The following is a 27,541-nucleotide window of genomic DNA, read 5'->3' as shown; positions in this document are numbered from 1 at the left end:
TGACCTTCGAGTTTTTTTAGCTTATAAGGTTAGAGGTCAAATGAGAAATAGAGTTCTTACTTTCAAAATGGGAACTTCTATGTGGAAACCCTATTTTAAAAGAAAAATTTTCAGATAACTAATTTTGTCATATCTTTGTTGTTTGTTTCAAAAACAAATATTACTCATTCGCCACATTGATCCTTTAATTTAAAAAAAAATTGAGCATTGATACAAAATTTAGTACCGGTACAAAAAAAAAGTTATTAAGTAGTGACTATGTTTATAATAGAAAACAAATAACTTCTTTAAAACAGACAAGAAAAGAGTTAAGAGTCGAATGACAAAAAATATTTTATACCTTTCAGAAAAAAGAAAAATTCGACCAGAAAATTGCTAAAAACATTCAGGATAATTTTTGTTTTAAACACATAAACCAACCATGAATAATAGTTTTGCTAAAATTTGAATTTCTTAAATAATAATTGATAATCAAGGGGCACGGTAGTGCCCAGCCAAGTTCTCTGGCAACTTTGGCACTACACCCTTATTTACAGGAAACAACTCAGGCCATTTTTGACCCCCCTCTAACTTCCACACCAAAGATGCTAGAAATTTCAAACTCGCTACATTTGTTGAGCTGGTCAGCCTCGCAAAATTTCAGCCTCCTACGATGAGTAGTTTCTGAGATATAGGGCTTTAAAAATCGCAAAAACCGTAACTGACTCACTGATTCACTGACTCACTGAAAAAAAATTAAAATATAAGAATTTCAGCCAGGGGGCGGGCGTGGCAACCGCCCATTTTCGCTGAATTTTCATCAAATAATATAGAGCACTTCTGATTATCGTAGAATCTTGAAATTTGGTAGAATGGTAGAGCTGGTAGTTTATACAAAGGAAAAAATTTTTAATCTGAGAATTTTAGCCAGGGGGGGCGTGGCAACTGCCTATTTCCGGTGAATTTTTATCAAATATTATAGATACGGTGACCATCCGTCCCGGTTTTCCCGGGACTGTCCCGTATTTCTACGGCTTGTCCCGGGTTTTTATTTAAGAAACCCGGGACGTATAATTGTCCCGTATTTTGTAACTTGTCCCGTGATTGTCCCGTATTTGCACATTCTCTGATTTTTGTATTCAATATTTTAAACACTTTGTACGGAAAACAAGAAAACAGTGGTTGGAAATTAAATTTTTCTAATTTTTCGGATAAAGCATTAAGCCTAGTACGCTGCTCCAAAGTCAAAAATCTGTTGCTGCAAGAAAAATTGCTTGGATAAATAAACAGGAGTGAAAAACGATTGAAAGCTCTACATATATTCTAGCACAAGTAAGAATTTCGTTACCTTAGCTGCGTATTGTGCAAAGAAAAGCAAAATTTGCGTTTACGATTTCGTTGTGCTGGTTTTGTATGAACATTTTCGTTTCGCCTCTAGACTAGGCTTTAGATCTTTTTTAAATGTTCGTCAATAATTTAGTTCCAGCTTCTGTTTGTCAGGTTGCTACACCAGGTAAAATGTTAGCGAATAAAGAACAACATAAATGGAAGAGTAAAGAACCCAGATTAGTTTCAAAACTTTTAAGGACATGTTGTGTTAAAGATCATACAATTTCAAAATCATTTAAAATAAAATTAAAATGTTAAAAAACAGCTCTCCCGATTTTGATTAAAAAAATATTTTTTTAGAAGTTATTAACAGACATTATTATAAAACCATTTTCTGGATTTCTGATTTCGTAAACGACTTAAATGATTTCAACAAAAACGCTTCCATAAAATCGTTTAGGATATCTTGATATCAAAATAAAGAAAAATCATGAAAACTCATAAAAATTTAAATTTTTTTTTGAACATTTTTTATCTGTCCCGGGTTTCGCTTCAAGAAATATGGTCACCGTAATTATAGAGCATTTCTAACTTTCGTAGAATCTTGAAATTTGGTAGAATGGTAGAGCTGGTAGTTTATACAAAAGAAAAAAATTAAAATTTGACAATTTTAGACAAGGGTCGTGGTAACCGCTCATTTTCTCTAAGCAATACCTTGCAAAGAGTAGTGAAATCACAACAAAAACATTACTGTTAACAAAAGAGCCAAGCTCTCCTATGTTAAAGTTATGCTAGCACAAAAAGTACTGAAATGTAAAAGTGTACCAAGTTCTAAAGCTTGGCTTTAAATTTGTATACATAAAATGTAGATTGTTTACTTGGCAATTTTTCAAATAGCTTTAAAAATCTGTAATTTAAAGAAAAATTGTCAAGAGAACAATCTACATTTTATGTACCTATACAAATTTAAAGCCAAGCTTTAGAACTTGGTACACTTTTACATTTCAGTACTTTTTGTGCTAGCATAACTTTAACATAGGAGAGCTTGGCTCTTTTTTTTAAAGTAATGTTTTTGTTGTGATATTAGTTCACATGATCTTCTGTATCTTATGGCTTGCCTTTATTTTAACCATCAAGTAATATTTAATGTTTTTCCTAATCTCTTAATCAGTCATAAACTTCTTCCACCTGCTATATTTTCGAGAAAACCACCCCTATTACGTAAGTCGTCTGTACTAAAGCGACACAAAAACGACGAAATTGATTTTTTTCGAAAATCATATTAGTGTCATAGGGAAGAAGGGAGAAGAGCGGAGGGAACTGCGAATTTAAATTTTAAATTTCACACTGCGCTTGTTGAGTATGTCGTTTTCTTGTCGTTTTAGTACAAACGACTTACGTAATAGGGGTGATCGTAATTGTTTTCACGTTTTCAAATAAAACAACAGCCAAAAAGCAAACAAATGTCCAGAAAGATGGTAACGTCTTCGTTGTTACCTTGTTCTGTTGAGAACAAGAATATCTGCAGTACCTATGAGTTTTTAAACATATGAAATGCTCCTTCGCCAATTTATTTTTTGACTATTCTGTAATATTAATTTGCTCGAAAATGTTCAACAATTTTTTTTTCAAAATTTTTCGAAAGCTCCTGTTTTTTTTTTTTTGTTTTATATTCTTTTTTATACATTTATCGTATTATTCGCAAAGAGGAACTCACTGCTGGGATATTTTTAACCATTCCCAGCATGGGCTGTATAAAAAAAAAACTAATATTTTCAAAAATTTAAGTTTTTAACTAAATCAAAATTACTTTATATTGGTAATTTTATTCCACGTAAAGGACTTGGTAAATTCTTTAAACAATCAAGAATTTTTTCAAAAATGTTGATGCTCCCTACTTCGATGATCTTTTTGTAAATATTCTTCATATAAAATGCTCTCAACCCAACTTTAAAAGAACCTTGATTCAACATCACGAATTTATGACCGCATCCAATAAATCAGACCATTTATTATTTAAAATTCGAATAAAACAAACAAACTAACAAAGTTAGAAACTTCTCAACCAAAAACACAACTCAGAAACTAAAATCTATAATTATTCCACTATCTTCTATACCAACAACACATTTTATATTTATATCAAGTTGGTTAAATAGAAAAAAAAAAGTTATCGCCTCTATAATTCACTTTTTAAGTTAATGATATGGCATCAGAGACAGCAGCCGCCAACCTTACGTACATCATTCTCTCAAAATTGCAACCTTGATACACATATGCATTGAACTATACACAGTACAGCAAAGTGTATAATGTACATATGTTTCAACAACTTAGCAATAAATTTTATCTCGACCAGTATAATGAGGGGCTAGTGTCGGACGTGGTGGACTGGTGGACGCGGCCGTTTCGTTTCGGATTGTGATGGATCTGTCAGTTAAATGAGTTTAAAAGTCCGGGAAATATCATCATACCCTCATAGCAGCAACCAACATGTGTATGTCTGTCTATTTCCAATTTATTGATCCCACACCACACACATGTTTAGTTTTAGATATATATCGAATAATTTAATTGAAAATTTTCATTTAATTAGCTGTGCAATCTCTGTTCCCCCAGAGTAGTATTAGTCGACCATATTATACACGAAATAATTTGTTTTGCACGAAACGCCCTTCATTGAATGTGCTCCGATTTTATTGATCAGATATATCAAATTGGTTTCGGTTCAATGCAATATCTAGCACGATTTTGAAATTCAGATAAAAATGAACCCTTTTATTGTGAAAAGAACCAAACCACACACGCTTCTAATGAAATATCGATTGTGGGAGTTTTTTGGTGTAAAAGTAAACACAAATGTAGATAAATGCATTTGTTTTTCCATAAAACAAAATCAATTAATAGCTCTACTGCATTTGAAATTTGACTGCAATTTATATAACGTTTGTTTTTTACTGATTTTTCGATATAGAATTTATATGGCAGCCATTTATCTCACAAAGTATAGGCCGATTTAAAAAAAAAGACAAAATTAATTTTAATTGTGAAAGTTCCTCCCACAAAACCTTTAGGCTCATATTACTCAATTTGAGAGTTTATTCCACATGATTTGAAAATAATTGTAAATGTGACGGTAGGTGTCTCCATTAAGGAATGCAAGAGTTTTTCCAACAATTTGATTGATGTGGTCATTCCAGTTTAGGATTCTGCTAAGCTAGATTTAAAGACTTTTATCTGTATCCACGAAAACCACTGTCTAATAGTCCTCTCTAAATGCATCAACACAATCATCAACCATACCAAGATAACAACTTTTTATTAGCTGAAGGCCATCACTCATCAGCAAAAAATGTTAGTCGAAGAGCTGTACAAATTTTAGTCTTTTATTCGAAAAAACCAAACTCTTATCCATACGCTGCACGAAATCTCTTTGTGTGAAGGTTGAAATAGAATTTAAAGGTGGTTGAAGAATTGATGTAGCATAATGATTTTTATCTAAAAACTGGGTTTTATGGTTTTTCTCATAGTTTCTATAGACAGAACTAAACAAAATGGGACCACACTACAGACACCAGCTTTCCAATACAAAAAGAATTATCAAAATTGGTTCATTCAGTCCAATGTTATGAGGTTACAAACATGAAAAAAAAAATACGGACAAATTGAATACCTCCTCCTTTTTGGAAGTCGGTAAAAATAGTTGTTAATTTTTCTTACATTGCAATCCAATTTTTCAGCTGTGAAATAATCTTTTTATCCCTATTTTACCTCGTTTTCGTTGAGTGATCGGGTTATTTCAACCGTTATGGTCCAAGTAATATGAGTTGTTTTCCCTTGCACCAGATGGCTGTGCTTTTTAGAAATTGGGAAATACCTATGTTCTGTCCATATCCTCAGCTTCTATTCTGGGCTTCAATTATATTCCTTACTCACAGGGCGATCTCTCATCAGTATTGGCTTTATAAGGTTCATGCTTGGCTCCATGCACTCACTTAAATTATTCATCGGACCATTGGCATCGCTTCCGTTTTCGTAGGCTACTAAAAACCAGCTCATCACAGGTGACACTCCTTATATCCCCTTGACAGTGTTTCTCCTAGTAATCTACATTTGATCTTTGTAGTCCTGAGAGATTCAAAACTAAGCAAAAGTTACGGGCTTTATTGAGTTACAACAGATCCGTATACAGAGTTAAGCAATAACAGCGTAGTGATCGGAGTCAATGTAGGTTCCTATCGACGGATTGATTTGGTAGACTACTTGACGATTAAGAGACCGCCAAGTCTCCTTGTTAATATTGAGGTGTGAGAATGGAGAGCTTGACATGATGAAATTTAGGCCCGCAGAAAAATGACTTGCAAACAAAAACTGCATTCCTCTGGTAGCTATAAAGTTTGGTAATTGATCTATTTTTTTTATTATATCTTTCATATTTCTAGCGGTTTAGCTAACCAAAAAGCTATCTAAATTGGTTTCTAAGTGAATACAAACAAGAACATAATATTCTTCCACCTTTCGAAGAGAGAAATCATAAAAATTCTAAAATTGGAAAAATCCATCCACACCCAATCAAAAGACAACAACCCAATAAGCCTTTATCATTTTTCCTTTTTAAGACCTTATAAAGACTTATGCTTAAAACACATGGTTAATGTTTTGAGTTATAACTCATCACAATCACTGCCATGAACTACCACCACAAACTATAAACAATTGCACATTTTGAGCAATTTAGTTTTGCTCAGCTGAAGATAAACAAAAACAAAACAGCAAAAAAGAAAAAAATGCCAGAATTAAGCTGTCAACCTATAAGCTCACCTATTATATTCATGAAGTCATTCATTGTCGTCGTTGCTGTCATTGCTGTCGCAATCGCATATACGACAGAGAGTACAAATGTCGGTCGTCGTCGTTTGGTTATTTTTTTTTGTTCTTAGTTTTTTTCGTTCACAACGAAATTCAAAGCTTCTGAAAAGTATCGCATGTCTGTCTGAGGATTATAGTATATTTATAGCTCTTAACAGGAGGAACGCAGGGTTATAGTTGCTGTTATATTTTTCTCAAGAAACATACTATATGTATACAGTAAAATAGCCCTTGCCCCCAAAATGAAAAGCCTATGCTATGCTTCTTTTTTACTGTTTTTTAATTCACTATTTTGCAGGTGTGTGTACTTGAGAAATAATCTTATTGTTGTTATTGTTTTTTCAGGGCAATTCCAAGAATAGATTTATTTATATTCTCATGGTCTTATGTAATGTCTTGTATCTCGTGTTAGTTAGACCTACTATTTTTGGTTAACCAACTATGAATACCATGTTAAGTCACGCAAATAATATTATTAAATACCAAAATAGTTAAAGAAGCCTTGCCTTGCATCTAGGCTTGAAACACGAAAGAAAAGATATTTTTGGTATCATAGCTTGTCTTATCTTTATTTTATTGTTAATTCTTTGTAGTTGATAGTAAACTTGAAAGTTTAAGCGGCACTTGAAGTTAATCGTATAGTGCGTACACGATATACTTCATTTGTCTCTTAGAGTGGTCTTTTTTTTGTGTTTTGTTAATGTGAAAGGCATATTCCCGTGTCGTTGATGTTTGCTATCTTAGGTATATTTTGTTGCATTTCAATTATTACACCAAATAAAATATATTTACTCATAATGATACATGATTTCGAGGTATGTATTTTTTTTTTAACAGCGGAGCCCTATTCACTTTGCACTTCGCAACTTTTGACTTTGCAAATTTCGTTTCACCAAAAGCCAATCTGGAAAAAGGAAATTATTTTTTTGAAAAGTAAAATAAAATTTCCTTCTTTGCAAATTGTGTTTCGCCAATCACAAATCAGAAAAATAATCCAGTCAAATAAGGGTTTACCTTCGTTTTGGCATTCTATAATATACCTCAAAAGTCTAGAAAAATCTCATGTCCGCAAGTCGCGATTTTATAGGTTAAAGCGCGAAATGGAGATTTTCAAAATTAGCAATAATAGACAATGGTATTATATACACATATGATAGATGGTTTTAAGGTATTTTTTAATGCTGATTCCAAAAAATCTAAAATCGAGGCAATCTGACGTCTCTGAAAAACGTTATACCTGTATTAAAATACTTTTCTGAAAAGTAGCAGTTTTGGCAATTTGCAAAGAATTGTTTGATTTCGTTTCACCAAAAAAAAATTTTTTTGCAATTTATAATGTGAGGCCAGACCATATGTTCTCATGGTTTCTAGTTTCTGAAAAAAATAGAAAACTACACCTTTTATAGTAAAAAAGTATTGTATTGAAAGCCCAAAAAAATTGGGCGAAACTTTCAAAAGATATCGATATTTAAGTAAAAAAAACAAGACCTCAATTATTGTATTATTTAATGGCAACCAAAGAAGTTGAAACCCTTTAATTTCTTTCACTTCGTAACTATTCAATTTACGACTGAAAATAAAAAGTTACTTTTCAATTTGGAAAAAAAAAACAACAAAAATTGCATAGTGTAAATTTGGGCACTTTTAATTTTGATGACAAATTTTGCACTTTTTCTTTGAAGGAATTTTGAAAAGTTGCAAACTGCAAAGTCGTTGGTGCAACAGGTCCCTGATCTAATTAGACTTAAATCAAAATAATTTGACTATATGAATAGTAATTGGCCTTTTTATGAACAATCTTTTAATTCACGAAAAATAGTCAGAATATTTAGTACAATGTCAGTTTGCCTATTGTTATTGCAGGGCATTCACTATTTTGGAAAACGCGTTAATCTCAATATCTTGAGTTACTCGTTTTTCAAAATGGCGGCAAACGTTTTCAATACTGCATCCAAACTTTTCTGACGTCAAAACTTTTTTCAGATCTTCCTTTTCGACTAATGAAAGAATTATCTAGCTCTTAGACTTTAGTGTCGTTTTTTTGTATTTCTGAGAAATATACGCTGCACTCTCAAAAATGTCAAATTTACACAAAAACAGATAAGCCTAGAACATCTCAAGGCTTAAAAATGAGTTTCTACATTTTTTTGTGCACACTTTTATATTTTTATTTGCCAGTGTGTTTTAACTTACCTAGGTTTGGCGTTTCAAAAAAATATCAAGTTGCTAACAAGTATTATAAACAGAGCCTTGGTCCCCAAAGCTTTATATGTTTTCATATTCAAATGCTTCCTGGCATAATTTCTATTTAATTTCCCGACTTTTTTTCGTCAAAAGTAATCTAGAAGTTTAAATGAAAGCGTTTTGGCTTTCGAGATATGGTAAATTAATACTTACCTCTTAGTTGCCACAAACAATACACAACATTAAAACAAAATACCAACACAAAAAACAATAAAGAATTTAAAAAGAAAACATACAAAGAAAGAAAGAAAAAAAAAATTATAATAATAGAACAGCCTGGTGGAACGATTTTCTAAATGTGGCATTAAGCATTTTGAACTTTTAACGCAACGCAAAAATACATCTTCTTACAAAATAAAATAGTAACCGCAGCAGCGCAGCATACACCTATGCACAATAAACAAGAATAAAAGCAAAGGATTTCCCTCATTATTATAAAAACAAATACACCCAAAACAAAAAAAAAACTAAAGAAAAGTAAACCTCCTACTTTGGTATTTAGTTTCCTGTTCGCTGCTGTATTCTTCAACAACTCAGCAATTTTCCAATTAAAAAAAAAATCAACTTACTCGTAAATGTCTTTCATTTGCTTTACCTAGGGCTGACATTTTAGTGGCGAAAAATTTTTCTAAGACTTCTGGTGACGGTGTCGAATGTTTTCGTCAATTTTTTTTTTTTCGTTTTTGTTGTTATGTTTATAATCCGTTCCGCACTCATAAGTTGTTCCTTCTTCTTTTTCTTCTATATGCCTTACAACGTTATTGTCGTTGCCTTGACGTAGCCGTCTTCGTTTTTCGTCATCGTCGTGGTTTTTCCTTTAGATTCACAGTAAACAAAATGTATAGAGATAATTGCGAAAATGCGAAAGCAGAACATTATAAGCGCTAACAGGCCTGGTTGGCACTATGACTTGGTACTTATTATTAATTTCACCAGATAGAAGAAGGGGGGACGACAAAATATAAAAATAAAAAATTGCAAAAAGAGGAGAAGAAGAAACCCTCCTTTTGTTTGCATAAGTGTCTGATGTCGTCTATGACGGAAGAAGAGGGTCAAATACCTATGCCAAGTTTATACACACTGACTTGACACTGTGTGTGCGGTCACTTGAACTAATGTTTTCTTCTTTAATTGTTTTGTTTTAATATTTTTTTTTTTTTTGCAATTTTGTGTTAAATATAGAAAATGTGTTTTTTTTTGTTATTGCAGTACTGACGGAACAGAATCACCCATTCTAGCTGAACCTGATGCAGATGGACATGACAAACCCAGAGTTATATATGGCGAGTTAGTTATTTTAGGGTAAGTATTTGAGAAAAAATAAAATACTGCAGGGAAATCTTAACCTTGAAACATAACTTTGGATAGGTTTTTTTTTTTTTTTTTTTTTTTAAACTCACTTACATTAAAACTAAACCTTGAAAAATTTGTGGCATTATTGGCCTTCTTGTCGAAGACAGACTTTAATTTTTATGGATTGTATAAGATTTAAGCAATACTAATAATAAGAAGAAATTAATTGTGAGGATTAAATTTTAACATTTTTTAAGAACATCGGATTATGAGTTAGTTGCTCTATGCAAACATTTTGATAATTCTTAAGACCCTTAATTTTGTATATAATTTGACTGCTGATCTTTGAACAGCCACCAACACGAATTAACGAATTTGCATAAATAAAAATGATGCACACACACCACAGTGACCCATAAATCGGTCGTTTTGTAAACTTTGCAAATCGATTAAAAAATCTTAAGAAATTAATTAAAAGTAAAAGAAGCGATTTATGTCCATTCCAAATCAAAATATAAGTCAGCTTGTACTTTGTAGATTGAGCTTCATCTTTTTCGTTACTCAGCGGTATATTGATCTCGATATCGAAGGAATCAGAATTTTCTTTCAATCATACTCAAGGACAATAAAGAAATCGAAAGGGCTTTTTTTATGTTTAGGGAAATTGTTTCAAATTAAATGCAAAAATGAGCCGCACGTACTTCTTCTTATGTAAAAGTTGCTTTAAATTAAATATACGTAAAATAATTTTAATATTCATAAAATTAAATAAAAGATGTATTGATTTTATTTATTAATGAGCTGCCATGTCATCTGCCTTGTAACAAAATCAACGCTTTATATATGATTGTAGCATACATACAATGCAGAAGTACCTTTCGCAATTCAATAAAAGTCCCTGAAAGCTAATGAATTGAACCTTCTTACAAATCACAAGTCGAAAAGAGTTTATGAATTAAACTTTTGTCTAATTTCCAATTGCAAAAAATCTTGTGAATTGAATTATTGTTGAATGCATAATTCAAAGCTAGCTTATGAATACAATTTTTGTTTTCTTCAAAATTCAAAACTAGCTTGCGAAATAGATTTTTCGTTCCAATCATTAATTTCTAAGATTTTATTTTTTTAATTCTCAAGACCATTATTGACTCTTGTATTGAACCAGCTAAGACATAACTTAAGCTTTTGCAATGAGTATGATAGGGCTGATGATTCGATCTGGGTATTATGCTACCCGGGTACTCTGTTATCCGGGAAGTAAATTACCCCGGTAAGCGAAATTACCCGGGTGCCCGGGTATATTACAATTATATTACTATCTTTATCACTTTTTCAAAAGCATTTTACTAGTCGTGGAAAAATAATTGGTAAAAGTTGGTAGCAATACCGATGAATTCAGTGTCAAATCATACCCGGATAATCCGGTAGTCGGGTAATCGGGTAGTTGGGTACCCGGGTAAGCGCCTAGTTTCGGGTACCCGGATAGTACCCGGGTACCTAGGCATTACCCGAATTACTCGGGTACCCGGGTACCACCCGGGTAACCGGTTATCCGAGTATCATCAGCTATAAGTATGACACGAGCACAGTAATCAAAATGGTACGACACAATCGAATTTAAAATTATAATCGCATTTTATAAGCTCAGTCTACTTCGGATTCTTCGTTAGAAGAATCTTACTTACTTCTTACTTAAGCCTAGCAGCGTCAATTCAAGACTGAAAATGTGTGCAAAAAAATCCCTATTTGTGTGGATTTTGACCTCGATAGGGACAAAGAAAGATAAAACCGATCGGTTTTGTGGAAATTCAGCGATTTTAAAATTTTAATGCGAAGCAAATCAAATAAAATTAGGAAATATGTTAGTAAAAGTTTATTAAAATGTTTCAAAAATAAAGTCAAAGACATACCTACTTTAGTTAGTAGTTTATTTTTATATGGCTTTCTATTTCGTTCTCAATTCCAAATTGATATTATCCTTTTAGGGTATTGTTTATACATTTGCATAGTTCTGTATCGCACTAAACGGTCTAGAACTCGAAATTAAGACCTAAAGCAATTTTTTTATTATTCTTCTTTCAAATACAAATTGAAATAAAAATGCACGACTGGGTCGCACGAACTTGCTCTAAGAGTTAAAGTTGCTTACATTTTTAAGACTTTTTATATAGAAATTTGGAAAAAAAATAAAATTCGTTTAAAAAAAAAAATAAAATAAAATCTGAAATTAAATTGCCCTCCAAAACAAGTAGGTATGCAGTTTTGATTGATATATTAACATGCATTTTTAGAAAAAAAATTTTGAAAATCGTTAGCGCCGTTTTAAAATAAAATTGGTATGCCATTTTGTAGAAATCACTAATCAGCATCTAAAAACGAAATTTCAAAAAAAAATGCAATGTCCTGTTTTCGAAAATTTGATTTTTCCAAAAAAAATTTTCAAATTTTTTTTAAAAGTCCAAAAATTATTTTTTTTTAAATTTTATTTTTGGTTTATATTTAAATTATATAAATGCTTCTTCACAAAAAGTTTCGTTGAAATCGAATGAGCAGTTTCGGAGATTAGCTTAAAACTAACATTTGAATTTTTTAAACAAAATCGTTGGAGCCGTTTTCGAGATATTTCAATTTTACTAAAATCGGTATATGACAAGTACCGTTATTTTTGGTCCAAAAAAATTAATTCCAAAAACCCCTCTGGAGAGTCACCAAATAACGCTACATACCAAGTTTGACATTAATCGATCCATCCGTATAGGCTGTAGCTCCTTATACAGAACGACAGACTGACAGACAGACGGACTTCCGGGACCCACTTTTTTGGCATTGTCTACCATCGTAATGTCATGGAAAAATGTTATCTCAACTTTTTTTTTTTGTACGAATGCATAACTTGATACCTATACGTACCTATATCGCAAGTAAAAATAGGTTTTTTTTGTACTCCTACGAATAAAACCTACTGAAAATTCCTCTACAAAATCTCGAAAAGTAAATTTTATTTTTTTTTAATTAATTTTTGTCCATAAAATGGTTCGTAAACGAAGCTTTTAACTTAAATTCGGGAGAATATTTTCCATCAGTCAAAACTCAAGATGTAAAACGAAATGCTATTGTGGTTCATTTAATCATTTTTAAATGGAAACAATAAAAAGGGCTCCATATAATAAAATAAACGCCTCATGATCTAGATTCAACATACTGACACATCGTAAGGGTCGTAAAAATTGAAGTGTTTATTGGATTGTAACAAATTTAAAGTTGTTGCTTGAAAATTAAAAAAAAAAAAATGCTTTCGAACACAAAAAAAAACTGATCTTCTTGTGCAAGCAGACAACATTTTTAATATAAAAATTCAATTGGAGCCAATAGTTTACGCAGTAAAGTTGAAAATCATAAAAATAATTTTCCCACAAAATCGATTTTTTTTAAAGCGAATAAGTCTCAAGTTTCTAAATTTAAAAAAAATTTAAAATAAGAGAGTAGTAGTCATGTTTGTTTAATAGTTCTTTTGAAAAATATGGTTAAAAAAAATAAGAGTTCTCCGCGTTTGAAGACGCAATAGGTTTCCATCTTATACGAATGTTGGTCCTTCCGAATGAAGGATGATCAAAAATGAATTTTAGGAAAATTCTCTCGTAAATGAAAATATTTTCCAAACCAACTATTTTTATTTTCCGGCAAAATGCAACCCATTCTTCGTAGACTACAAATGCCATCTGGAAGTCTATTTGGGAATTTCGAAATAGACAAACAATTCTATATCAATCCCGAGGGCACACTAACACTACCATACAACTTATAGCCACAATATATACGGAATCCAAAAAACTGACAGCAATTAATGCAGCTGCTTGCAATTGATTTGTAGGGCGCTTTGCATCGTTTTGCTGGCGATGGATGTTTTTAAAAATAGACAGATCCAACCTCAAAGTTTATTCACTTTCCAGAGCCCGCAAGCAGAGAGTATATCAACACGTTTTTGTTGTGTGTGAGTGTGGATGTGATAAGAATCCCCCCTTTTACCCTATTTTACCGAAGTTGCATTCTATATAGTCTTCTCATCATCATACATGGAATCTGTCTAGATAGAGTCTCGAATATATAAAACGAAAATAAAAAAAAAAAAAACTAACAAAAGTGATGCGTTAACAAAAGCATTCTCATGGAAAATACGGGCCAGAGGAACTTTGTAGTTAAACAGGAAGCTGGAGAGATACATATATACGATATTTGCTTACATTTACACATACACAACACACATGCAAAAGAATGTGTATATTTTTTCAATACCGGACGATGAAATTTGTTGTTGTTGTTGTTTTTTTTTTTGTGTTTTTGAATTTTAGATCGCTTATTATAGAAGAAGAAAAACATTTAGTTACACATACACAACATGGTGGCTGGCTTGTTTAGCTTTAAATAAAAATAAACATCTATTGGGCTGCAAAATTATTGGTAGAATATATGTTTGTAGTATGCACACATAAAATATGGAATCTATCTTTTTATAATGAACGCACGAAAGGTTTTCATAAATTAATCGGTTGTGGTAAAAAATAGAAGATGACCTTTATGTGTCTTATTTTAGACAAGTATTCACCTAGATAAAATAAAGCTTTAAGGATTTTAATTTTCAAGAATTTAAATAAAATGGAATGACCCTTTTTAGATTTATTATAAGCAATCATCACCAAATTTCATAGTGTGTTGAGTTCAGATAAAATCTGCATAAGGACCCACAGCCCAAATGGCATGGGACTGATAGATTTAATTTTAGTATAAGATTTAATTTTTTTTGTTTGCATTTTTTTATATTATGAACATTTTTCCCACAGCTCAAAGTCGTTTTCAAATTCGGCGCCCCTTATAACGCATTGTAAAATGCTTTTCGCAATGACTACTCCAAGAAACCAAATTTAACACTCTACACCAGCTTTTTTTCTCCTCAAACCCATAGAGTATGTCCTAGTACCTAGTACATGCTTAAGTAAAGGTAACATCACACAAATTCATCCTTTAACACATGGGGGAATGCATGAAACAAAATACTCCGTTATTAGAACTGTAGAGTAAATTCAAGTACGCGAAAGACACAAGTCGTACATAAATGGTCCAAATTTTGACAGGGCCTTTAGGTAAAATTGAAACTAAACAATTTAATAAAAGACAGTATATTCAAAACAAAATTCACTTTCTTTTCCTTTATGATTTTTCTCCCGAGAAAAAAAAAAAGTTTCAGAGTTAAATTTGTATTTAAATTCAAAAAATCCAGTTAAATTGATAAAAACACAAAATAAATCTACTAAGAGATAAATGCGAGGGATTTTTTTATTTGGTAATTTAAGTAGATAAGTTACTAAGTAGATAAGAAGTGTAAAAAATAAAATAACACTGCACAACAAAATTAAAGTTTTTGTATGATGAATAAACCAAACAAGACTTTTCCAAAGGTTTTTGATGTGCTGAGCTCGAATCAGAATTCAGAAATATTCTATCAGCTCCCGTTTTTTAAATATTACCACTAGAAAATGCAAAAACACCTGTTTCTGAAGTTATGCTGCAATGTGAGGGAATTTTTTTCAACACGCTTTTTGAATTGCTTTTCTTCTTTAAAATCTTTTTAAATCTTTGCGATATCTTTTTAGTAATCCGAGATATTTTAATTTGAAGTTACTGCAGTTTGAAATAACGTTATTGATAAAATAAGCCAAAATACACGGACTTAAACTTAAGATATCTCGGATAATAAAATAGATATCGGAAAGATTTAAACAGATTTTTAAAGAAGAAAAACAGTTCTTATAGAACCCGTTAAAAACTATGTTGAAATAAGGTACCCCACATCATAGCATAACCTAAAAAAAAAAAAACAAAACACTTTTTTTTTTTTGCAAATTCTAACGGCAATATTTCAAGAACTAAGATTGATAGAATATTTCTGGCTCAATATTCGAGTTAAGCACACCAAAAACTATTGCAAAAGTATAGTTTGGTTTATTCATAATAAAAATAGTCAAATTTTGTTGACCAGAGCTATCAGCCAAAAAACGTGTTTTTGCATTTTCTAATGGCAATATTTCAAAAACTAGAGCTGATAGAATATTTCTGAAACCGGATTCGAGTTCAGCACACCAAAAACCCTTGGAAAAGTATTGTATAGTGTATTCATCCAAAACCTTGTTGTGCAGTGTAATTAATTAATGATCTTTTACACAAAGTCAAGTATGCCATTTGATTTCTTGCATAAAATTAGAAAAAAAATTAGAAAATCGTTAAAGTCGTTTTTTTTTTTAAATATGTACATATGTATTTTTTTATATGTATATAAAAATATTCTAACATTTTTCAAAAAAAAAAAAAGTTGGTATGCAATTTTTAAGAAAATATTATTACCTCATCTCGTTTTCAAAAAATTAATTTTTCAAAAAAAAAAAAAACATTTGAAATATTTTTTAAAAATCCAAAGATGTGTTTTTTTGAAAAATTTGAAAAATTTTTATATAATGATTATTTTAACGTTTCTGTCGAAATCTGCCTTGTCGCTTACGAGAAATTCATAAATAAAAGAAAAAACGTTCTATGACAGGTACCGTTAATAACGGTACAAAAAATATTTTTTTATTTCCAAATTAAGCTTTTATGTGTTACACTGCACACAAAAATTTTAATCAGTCGTTTGAGCCGTTTTTGAAAAAATGCAATTTTCTTAGGAATTGTTTTAAAATAGTTAAACAAATATTCTTATCACGAATTTTATTCGTATTGGAATTTTTTTTACGAATCACGAAAAAAAAATAATCACAAAATCCGACCAATTTGTATGAAATTTTCCATTACGAACGGATTCGGTGATTGTTTTTTTTCGGAATTAGTAGCAAACTTTCTATACGAATAGAATTTGTGATAAGGCCGAATAAAAATTATTAGCAACAATTACTGGTTCAGTTTGTCTTTTTTTAAGCTAGAGATTCATTTTTTAATGGAAATCGTAAATTGGGGTGTATACTTCTATAAAATATGGTCCAATCTCCCGGGAAAAATCAGAAGAAGTACAGATTCACTTATTTACTGTTGATTTTGTATTTTATTCACCCGCTTTGTCCTCTGAAAACAATTTTATTATTTCTGTAGATTAAAATATCAACAAGCGACCCAAATTGAAAAGGAAATAATTCCATAATTTTTTCCACAGGTGAATGGCCCAAAATGTGTGCCGAAATATAATTAAAACAAAAGTTCGTATATTCTGACTGATAAATTTTTGTTTATAAATAATAAAAATGATTATTTTTGTAGACCAAGAAATCGTTATCTTATTGGTGTCCCCTTATCGCATATAAAAAATAATATACTTGAGACAAATATTTAACTGTGCGCATTGTTTTAAATTTAATTAAAAGTTCACTGACTCATATGTACTTGTACTCGTATACCTACCTAACAAATGCAATCATCCATTGTTCGCATCCGTTCATCTAGATAAAAGCAATTTCTCAAGAGTATGTTGTTACCTACATTTTTGTTGTTTTTTTGAAAAGTTCAATTACTTTGAAGCAAACAAAAAAAAATGTTTTGTTGCACTTCCTTACCTTTGTCACATAACATCGTTATAGGAGACATAGACACTGGTTGATATGGTTGCTGAATTTATTTTTTCTTTATTCTCTCTCTCTCTCTTTTCGATTATTAAATTTGATTGTGAACACAATTTGTTATCTTTGCAGCAAGAGCAAATAGATGTCATATAACCTCACACAAAAGAGCACCTTTTGTCCCTTTGTTTAGGTATGGGGTTACTTAAAGAAACAAAAAAAAAAAAAAAACTTCTTTGTTGTTCAATTTTGTATTGTTTTTTTTTCTGTACATAACCTATTAGAGCTAGGCAAACACACGTGTTGACCTAGTTATTTTTTTTGCTTCTCACTCATATGTAGAGGGGGCTTTAGGGGTGACACTTCAACTAAAGCGGATGTGGTGGCTTCAAAATAACCTTACTCCTTCAAAACAAAAAAATGGGGGAAATTGCATATAATTTTCAAACTTGTAGTAGATGGCGCTGGAGAAGGGGTTAGTATGCACGTGGTCACGCTATAACATCCGGTCGGAATCGGAAGATTCATGATACACGGTAATTTAGTTTTTTTGTATGCAAAATTACCTTTGTGCTGCAACTATATGTTGTGTGTTTGGACACACTGGACAGGGATTTGCTTTTGTTTTATAAAAACAACTCCGAACTTTTTTCTTTGTTTTGCTCGACCTTGGTGACATTTTATCGTAGTTGATGTCATTTATTACTTTAGCAAAAACTATCGATTTCACGTTAGGTAAATTTACATGTAACACAACGGCAATATTAGAGTTGTAAAGTAATAAAGCTGTAAAATGCTACTTATGTTCTTTCTACTCTCCAAGGTTACATGCATTTTTTCATCCATAGTCTGCTAAAAATTTGCTTATTTAATCTATTAATGCTTAATTAATTTACAGGATTAACTAGCTCTCAGTTGACTCAGCACTTAACAACCGGTCCTTAGAAGATCATTGTTAACGGCACTAAGCTATAAAACGTTTAGTCAAACCAAAAGTCTAAACGGCGACCGTCGAGTTACTAAGCTCATAAGGTTAGAGGTTACAATAACAATTAGTGTCAATTGAAAGAAAAGAAAAATAGGGTTGCCACTTTTAAAATTAGAACTTTTATGTGGCAACCCTATCTTTAAAAATTTTTTTTCACATTTCTAATTTGTAATTAGTAATTTGATCAAATAACAAAATTTTTAATATGTCAAAACAAAAGCTCAAAAAAATGAACAAAATTAATAATAATTAATACTATGAGGAATGTAGGCCTACAAATATGGCAACCCTATTCAAATAAAAAAAAATGCTACAACCCTACAAAACCAAAGATCATAGGGTAAAATATACACTAAACTTTAGCTGACAACCTCTTTTATTTAAAAACAATGGATGCCATCTCTAAAATAGGGTTGCCACACAGAAGTTCTCATTGGCAACCCTATTTTTTTTTTTCATGTAAACATTTTAAGCTTTAATTTTATGAGTTTAAACTTTATGGTCGCCTCTCGGACTAAAAATATTAACTGAGATTTAAGATAGGTACAAACTTACGTAACGCAATTGTTTATATTATAACGCTGACAAAACTTCGACTTTAATGCCGACTTTTCACGAGTCGATTTTAGACGCACGATATGTTGGTCGACTAGGATTATTCTATGGGGAATGTCACTTTAGTCGCCTGCGACTTACGTTCACACGAGTCGAAAAGCTTCGCAAGACAAAAATCGACTCGTGAAAAGTCCCCAAAAATCTTCTCTGCCAGTAAAAAGGCACTCACATTTTAAAGGAGAATCCCTTGAAGTTGACAGTTTTAAGGAGTGATCCGTGATTTTTATTTGAAAACTACCTGCGATTTTACTGAGGTGACTCTTGAATAAATCACATCTACTGAGGCAATTTCTTATTACAATTACGATCGTGAATTTACCGGAGAAACATATTGTTTTCCAAGAACATTTATTATGTCTATTTAAAAGATTTACTATCTTTTTTATCGTATACGTTTTTAAGTTTTTAATAATTTTTTTATTTTATTTTCAGATACAATGGATACCTACCACAAGGTGATCGAGGACGAAGACGTTCAAAATTTATATTATACAAACGCACAGAAGCCAATGGTGTTAAACGATCTAAACACTACATAGTCCAATCGCCACAAACGTCAAAAGCCATCCTGGATGCAAATCAACATTCGATATCGTATACGTTATCACGAAATCAGGCTGTTATTGTAGAATATAAAGAAGACTCCGAAACGGATATGTTTCAGGTAAGTTTTGAATGCAACAAAATTAATTTAAAAAAAAAGTATATAATTCTAAAGTTATAAATTAACCTTTTTTCAAAATCCAAAATCTTACACTTAATTTTAATTTTTTAAACCAAGTTATCAATCAATTGTTTTTGAAATAATCGATTTCAAAGTCAAAATCTGGGAAAAAAAAATTTTAAAAAACTAACACACTAAGGCCAAATTTATTCACACTCCATTAAATTTAAAGTCTCCATTAAAAAAGGGAAATTTTAAAATGTGTATGCGATTTGACAGTTTTATAATTTTTAATGGAGCCTTTAAATATAATGGAGAGTGAATAAATTGGGCCTAAGCGCTAACGCCCAATTTTTATTCACTCTCCAGTATATTTAACTTCCCCATTAAAATTGAGAAATCTGTCAAATCGCACACAAGCTTTAAAATTTCCTCTTATTAATGGCAACTTTAAACTTATTGGACTGTGAATAAATGAGGCCTAAGCCCCAATTTATTCACTCTCCATTATATTTAAAGTCTCCATTAAATATGAGAAATTCAAATCGCATAGAAATTTAAAAATTTCCGTTTTAAAATGGCGACTTTAAATTTAATGGAGTCTAAATAAATTGGGTATAAATACTATTTTTGTCAAGCAAATATTTAATGCATATAAATTTAGTTGAGAGTTTTGTCCGTCTTCAAACAAAAAAAAATTATAGATAGCCCTTGTCCGCTTACCGTAGGGGAGCCTTTCTGGTGCAGGAAAATAAAGTCTCCAGAAGCTTAAGGCTATATCGATGATTTTATACCTTTGTTATTGCACCTACCTACACTTAAATTAAAAGAAATAAGAAAAAAGAAAGAATATCATTTACTGTGCTAAAGTGGGTAATGTTCTCAAACCTCCTCTTCTTGGCACGTTTAAATCTACACGTGTCTTATAGACTAGTTACATAATAAACTGAAAGAGAGACATAGAAATGTTGTAACACCGAGACACGTGAACTCCTTTTTTTAAGCTGGAAATATTACAATTTTCACTCATTCCATTATACACTTTGACTTTATACTCGTACCCGTAAATAAATCATTTTGTCTCATTTAGTGTTCGTGTATGTACACAATTCCCCCAACAGTTCCCAGTTCCATAAATAAAATACAACGTGTGTTCTAGAGAGAAAGAGAACTCAGAAAAGTTAATCAATACTAGCAATCATGACGTTTAAGGCAACAATCACAGCTGAACTAGTTTCCTACCAACTACCAACAACATTTTTTCATTTGATTACCACTTTGATTTCCCACGAAATGACATAATCCTTTTTCTCTTAACCAGCCGGAAAATGATAATTAAAAAAAGCATGAAATCTAAAGAATTCTACTCGTATTGAAGAATCAATATTAGCTTAGGCTTTTTTTTTTTGTTTCTATACTTTCACTACTGCACGAGTTTTGTTTGAATACATATTTGATAGAAATCAATATCCACTCTGAATGGATGGTAATTTGACTTGAATGTGGCCGCTGGTGGTCATGCTTTTCGATTATTCAACCTAGTCCAGTGCCCGTGGTGTCATTTGAGAAGAAGAGAACTCTTCTCTTCTAATTGATTCCGAAAAATTGAGACTGACCTTTTTTCATATAAACTGAGATTCGAAAGAACAGAAACAAAAAAAATAATAAACAAAAGATACAATTTCAAGTTACCAAAGAAATGAAATGAACGAGTTGTTGTCATCGCAATTTTTTTGTATTTTTTTCTTCTCTTAAATGAAAGGGAAAATCGATTTCTGCACTCCCTGCAGGGAGATGAAGATATTCGTTGAATGTGCAACCAGTTGACAAAAAATTAAGTCAAAAACAGACGATGAGTTCACTGATTTTTTTGTTATCTTTTCTTTCGACTTCGTTTTGAAGCTTTTTTTGGTTAAAAGTAGAAAAGAAAAAAATGAAATTGCTTTTTATAAAACAGAGTTTGAGATAATTGATTTGATTCATGCTTAAAGAGACCAAAGGACATAGTATGTCTTTCATCTCTATATTTGAGAAAATTTTAAAATTCCCAAAAATTATTATGTTATTTAAATTCTCATCTACTAACATGCCCTTGTCCATGTATGGAACATGGAAAATTGAAACTCAAATCATAACTTGTATCTAGAATTAATTTGCAAGAATGGAAGGGACCTACAATTTGCCGCCGAGTTCGAACGGCTTAGGAGAGATGCACTTTTTTATGACAATGATAATCTTGGAGGTTTTGTCGATTCCTCGCATTGGAGTCGACAAACTAACCCTTGCGCCATGGCGTACCTACTATTGTTTCTAATGTGTTAAACAACCAATTAGGTTAATTAAGGATTGTCCGATAAAGACCAAATAATTTAATATTAATTCAATAAATCAAACTAAACTGATCGTTCTACAAATAGTTTCATGTTCCACAAACATTCGTTACATTTGTTATATTAACAAATAACCCGTATGTAAAACTAAAATTAAGTTAAAAAGGTACCCTACAACCCTACCCAAGTACCTTTACACCTGCTTTTCATTTGGTGGAATGCAATATCCTATCCAATTCTTATCCATATTTGTTTTCTATGGCCATCAACTTAGGTTCCGGAAGTTAGTTCTATTCTTAACGTGAATTTAAAAAAAAATGGATTTTTTTTTTCAGAAAGCAAGATGATGAATTTATTCAATTAAACAATAAATAAGCGTTTATTTGTCTTTATACTCTTTTAGAAAAGTTTATAGTCACATTTTCTGGCTGTTTAACTCATGCGACTTTAAGCTGAAACTGAAAAAACTGCTTCTTTAGGTTTTTGAAGTTATTACAAAATTTACTGAAAAACAAACCCCACGTCTTTCCTGTAGATCTAGTTTGTGATCTACACTACATCACCTCCACCCCCAAATCTTTTGAAACTTTTTCGTTACATACATTTTTAATGTTCATTTCCCTTCATTGCAAAAGTTAACATTTGTTTGTGTCAAGTAATTCTTTGATTTATTGTCTTTCAGGTGGTATTATTTTTTCCCAATTTAAAATATAGATCATCATCATTATTCATTTATTTTCTGAGATCGTCAAAGACTTTCCCGTTTTCCACAAATTATTTTAAAGTACTTTATGGATTCTTTATTCCTTTTCAAAAAATTATTTTCAATGTTTCTAATAGCCCAGGGAAATTAGTAATTTAAATCGCATTTTTCGCGGGACAAAATTTTTTTCATGGAATGTGTTCGGGTGGTTGTCCTTATCATAAAAGTCAATTTGTTGGGAAAATTGGAGGTTGGGAACAGCCGCCATCTTGGAAAAGAGATTGGTAGCGTTTTTATTGAATAGCTCCATTGTTATTCATTTTAACAGAAAATGACAAAGGTAGGACTTATTAACAATAAAATTATCTAAACAATGATATACAAAACAATTCCGTGAGTTGATTAAATAAAATTTTATAGTTGGTCAAAGTGCGGGTTTGTTTCGCAAGGTTGGGACAAAATGACATTTTTTCATATATCTGACGAACTTTTGATTTGTTTGGATAATTCTTCAAGAATGAATTATAGTACTTATAATTACCTATAAAATGAGCCCACAATCGTTATTGTAACCATCGTATTGTAGAAGTAATCTAACTCCGAAACTCTCCATGTACTAGTCAAAAGTGAGAAAAAAGCTAGTTTTTTGCTAGTAGGCCGAGAAAATTTTGGGAGTAGAGGTATAACCAAAATATAAGTACGCAGTTTTGTTGCCATACTCGTGTTAATGTCGATTTCAAAGGTCAGACAACTCTAATTTTGGGCTTTATACGGTTTTTGGGGGGTTAAATAACGTAAGGTTTCTAGTTAACGTGAATGGGCTAAATTTATACTATTTGAAATTATAAATATACAAGCTGATTCCCTATTATTTTTCCTAAATCTAGACACCCCAATCTTGAGGATGTGACCAATAGAACTCAAGATATAAGCCGTTTATACGATTATGTTTTAGAGGCTTTTTTGTTTCGATTTTTGTTTGTTTATTTGAATTGAAAAGCCTGATATGGTTAGTTAAAAAACCTTACATCGTGAGTTCTATTAACCCCATAGCCGAGATTAAGGTGTCCAGATTTAGGAAAAATAATAGAGCATCAGCTTGTATATTTATAATTTCAAATAGTATAAATTTAGCCCATTCACGTTAACTGGAAAACTTACGTTATTTAACCCCCCAAAAACCGTATAAAGCCCAAAATTAGAGTTGTCAGACCTTTGAAATCGACATTAACACGAGTATGGCAGCAAAACTGCGTACTTATATTTTGGTTATACCTCTACTCCTAAAATTTTCTCGGCCTACTAGCAAAAAACTAGCTTTTTTCTCACTTTTGACTAGTACATGGAGAGTTTCGGAGTTAGATTACTTCTACAATACGATGGTTACAATAACGATTGTGGGCTCATTTTATAGGTAATTATAAGTAATATAATTCATTCTTGAAGAATTATCCAAACAAATCAAAAGTTCGTCAGATATATGAAAAAATGTCATTTTGTCCCAACCTTGCGAAACAAACCCGCACTTTGACCAACTATAAAATTTTATTTAATCAACTCACGGAATTGTTTTGTATATCATTGTTTAGATAATTTTATTGTTAATAAGTCCTACCTTTGTCATTTTCTGTTAAAATGAATAACAATGGAGCTATTCAATAAAAACGCTACCAATCTCTTTTCCAAGATGGCGGCTGTTCCCAACCTCCAATTTTCCCAACAAATTGACTTTTATGATAAGGACAACCACCCGAACACATTCCATGAAAAAAATTTTGTCCCGCGAAAAATGCGATTTCATGCCCATATTTTGACTAATTGCCCTGAGCTATAACCCTAATCGTGTTTGAATTTTGATATCATTAGATTTAGAATTAAAAAATAACTCAGAATCATATTTATTAACTTAAGAAGATATATTGCACGGAGATTTCCTTTATAAACCTTTACTTCCTTGAAGGAACTTAGAGTTCCTTCACCTCTCTTCCAAGAAACACCCTTTAACCTTATAAATTTTATGTACTCTTAATATTCTCCATAAGAAATGTTCTGTGTATCAAAACTGAGTAATTAATTTTTTTGGTAATTATATGTATCGATGTGGTGTGTGTCACATATTTAGAGTACACGTGGCACCATTAAAGCTATCGTTAATAAAAACAAAACCGTGACATTAACTTATCTATTTCATCGATAATGTCACCAGCTGCTGTTAACCATCTGACATAACACACTATAATACCATTATTTAAAGTAGGGGACACGAAAACTTGTTTGTAAAATATAAAATACAGAATAAACGGTAATGATAACAGAGAGCTAAATAACTTTTATTTCCAAAAAAGGATCTAACTTTGCTCATAAGTTATATCAAAGACATTGCACTTTGATAATTTAGACTTCTTTTCGACAATTTAGACTTCTTTTCGATGTGATCATCGAATCGTTCCCACGTATCTGCTTTAAAATAGCGATCCGCTTGAGGGGTTCGTCTGTTTGAACTCATAAATCGGCGGCAATCCTCCCGGTTTTGTATTGTTCCATTTTTGAGACTGAATGCTGGTGTTTTTGTATTTGCTTTTACCAAGAGTTTTTGGGCCTATATATTTCTAACTTCGCGTTGGAACGTTGCATGATATTCAGCTTTATTCTGCTAGTAACGTGAATCTCAGATCCGATTCGCGCATTCTTTAACTCTACCTTGCCATTCTGATATCCATCGGGTTTTGAGTGAATTGCACTATCATACCCATATTTGACTTCCATATGATCGTCAACTTAAAAAAAAAAAAAATAAAAGGTAACCATATGTACATTCGGTACGGCGTCCTTTATTTTGAAAAGGGCTGAGTGCACGAAAAAATAATTTTTAATTTTTCTAAACAAAGTTTACCCAGTTGAAAAAAATCGATATTTTCATTGTTTTCATGATATTGACGGTTATTTTTAATGGCTAAAAAATTAAAAATAATTTTTGTGCTTCAATTTCAAGAGCGAGTGGACTCATCTTCGCTTAGTTTTTGCAAAGTATTGGCAAGTTCATTGACAACACTCAAATAACAGCTAACTTTTGCCCACACTTTGTTTTTCCCATTTCCAAGACTCCTGGCACTTTGCTAAAGGTACCTTACTAAACATCTGCTTACAATTAATTTATCAAATTATTTTTGATTCAAACCTTTTTCGCATTGCCCTACTATACTCGCGCTTCTCCTTGCACACAAGAAATTTGACGACAAAATTGGAAGGTTTTGTGCGATTTTGTGGTTGAAATTTTTCTTAACGTATCGAAGTTTTTCGATTTTCTGTTGAAAAACTTACTCAATTTTATCTAAAATGTCTCCCACGTATACGAAATATCCTCTCCCCCGTTAGAAAATTTTTTTTATAACAGTCATTAAACTCCATTATTTTTTTCAGGTTGGTCGCTCATCAGAATCCCCTATCGATTTTGTCGTTATGGATACCCTGCCCGGTGATAAAAAAGATGCTAAAGTAATGCAAAGTACAATTTCACGTTTTGCATGCAGAATTCTTGTCAACAGATGTGAAGCATCAAAAGCGCGAATATTTGCAGCTGGCTTTGATTCTAGTAGAAATATATTTTTGGGTGTAAGTATATTAAAATCATCTTCAGTATATACAATTAAGTGTTAAGTACTACAAAAAACTACAAAACAAAACCCTTAAACTACTCCTTGTCCTTGATGAGAGTATAGGTATACCTTAAAATGACTATCGAAGAGATTCTATCTAATAGGTACACAATTTATTGCACAAGCAATGATCCTTCTTTATATACAAGATTATCTTGAAGCTTTGTCCAAACAACAAAGAAAGCAAATAACCTTTTTATAATGAAGAAGATGCTGCAGACATTTTCTACAGCAGCGATGATGATGATGGCTTGACTGTGTGTATGTTGAATCGGTAACACTTTAAAACAATTACTTTTGTTCCACATTTTGTGTCTGCTCATCATAACCAACAGCAGAGGCAGAAGCAACGTCATCAAAAGACACTTCCTTTTGACCTACATAATCAAATGAACCCATCTGTTCACAGTGCAATGCCATGCGGGTGGGATAGACATCCTTATAATAAAGGCAAACCGTTGAGTCATCATTGTTGTATCCTTTTTTCAATACCTTCATCATTTTATAGAAACATAAATTCGTTTACACATTCGCCTGTGTTGTCCCTTTTAAAGGCCATGCGACGATATATTCTTATTAGACTAAATTTAATATTATTTTATTATCCTTTTTTTAAGGAAAAAGCAACCAAATGGCAGGATAACGTTGAAATTGATGGCCTCACAACAAACGGTGTCCTCATAATGCATCCGAAAGGTCAGTTCTGTGGTGGCAATGCTAAATGCGGTCTATGGCGAGAATGTTCAGTTGGCGGTGATGTATTTAGCCTAAGAGAATCTAGGTCTGCCCAACAAAAAGGACAACCGGTAAGGACAATAATGTCAACTTAATTATAAAATCAACCAAAAAAAAAAAACTATATTCATTTTGTTTTTATTTTTTTAGATCTACGAAGAATCAAATGTCCTGCAAGACGGCACACTTATCGATTTATGCGGTGCTACACTACTTTGGAGGTCAGCCGATGGTCTGCAGCATTCACCGGTAAAAAAACTAAAAGAGTGCTTTATATTTATTTATATGTTCCACTTGACCTGGTTGTTAACATTTTGACTTTCCTTTTTGTATATTTTTTTTTGTTGTCTGCAGACAAAAAGAGATCTAGAAAAGCTAATCGATGAAATCAATGCCGGACGACCACAATGTCCAGTTGGTTTAAACACTTTAGTTATTCCTAGAAAAGTGAATTTAGGAGAACAGTGTAACCAGCCTTATGTTTATCTAAATTGTGGTCATGTTCAAGGTTAGTATAAAGAGATTTTGTATATTATCATTC

The 27,541-nt window shown here is 31.7% G+C and overlaps 1 protein-coding gene across 3 annotated transcripts in view; it reads left to right on the top strand.

The window, feature by feature from the left end:
- LOC129913015 (protein pellino) overlaps positions 1–27,541 on the top strand; it is a 66,432-nt gene that overhangs the window by 36,822 nt on the left and 2,069 nt on the right. For 2 of the 3 annotated variants that reach the window (XM_055991339.1, XM_055991338.1), the window contains 6 exons: positions 9,631–9,723; positions 19,345–19,576; positions 26,030–26,221; positions 26,883–27,071; positions 27,151–27,249; positions 27,355–27,508. In XM_055991339.1, coding sequence (XP_055847314.1) covers positions 9,631–9,723; positions 19,345–19,576; positions 26,030–26,221; positions 26,883–27,071; positions 27,151–27,249; positions 27,355–27,508 — 959 coding nt within the window. Of the gene's footprint in view, positions 1–9,082; positions 9,335–9,630; positions 9,724–19,344; positions 19,577–26,029; positions 26,222–26,882; positions 27,072–27,150; positions 27,250–27,354; positions 27,509–27,541 lie in introns of those variants that run through there. The other variant, XM_055991340.1, reaches the window with a different exon arrangement.

This window comes from Episyrphus balteatus, chromosome 3 (genome assembly GCF_945859705.1).
Source record: "Episyrphus balteatus chromosome 3, idEpiBalt1.1, whole genome shotgun sequence".
NCBI classification, from domain to species: domain Eukaryota; kingdom Metazoa; phylum Arthropoda; class Insecta; order Diptera; family Syrphidae; genus Episyrphus; species Episyrphus balteatus.
Note: the sequence above shows the minus strand (reverse complement) of the source record. Positions and strands in the feature narration are given on the sequence as shown.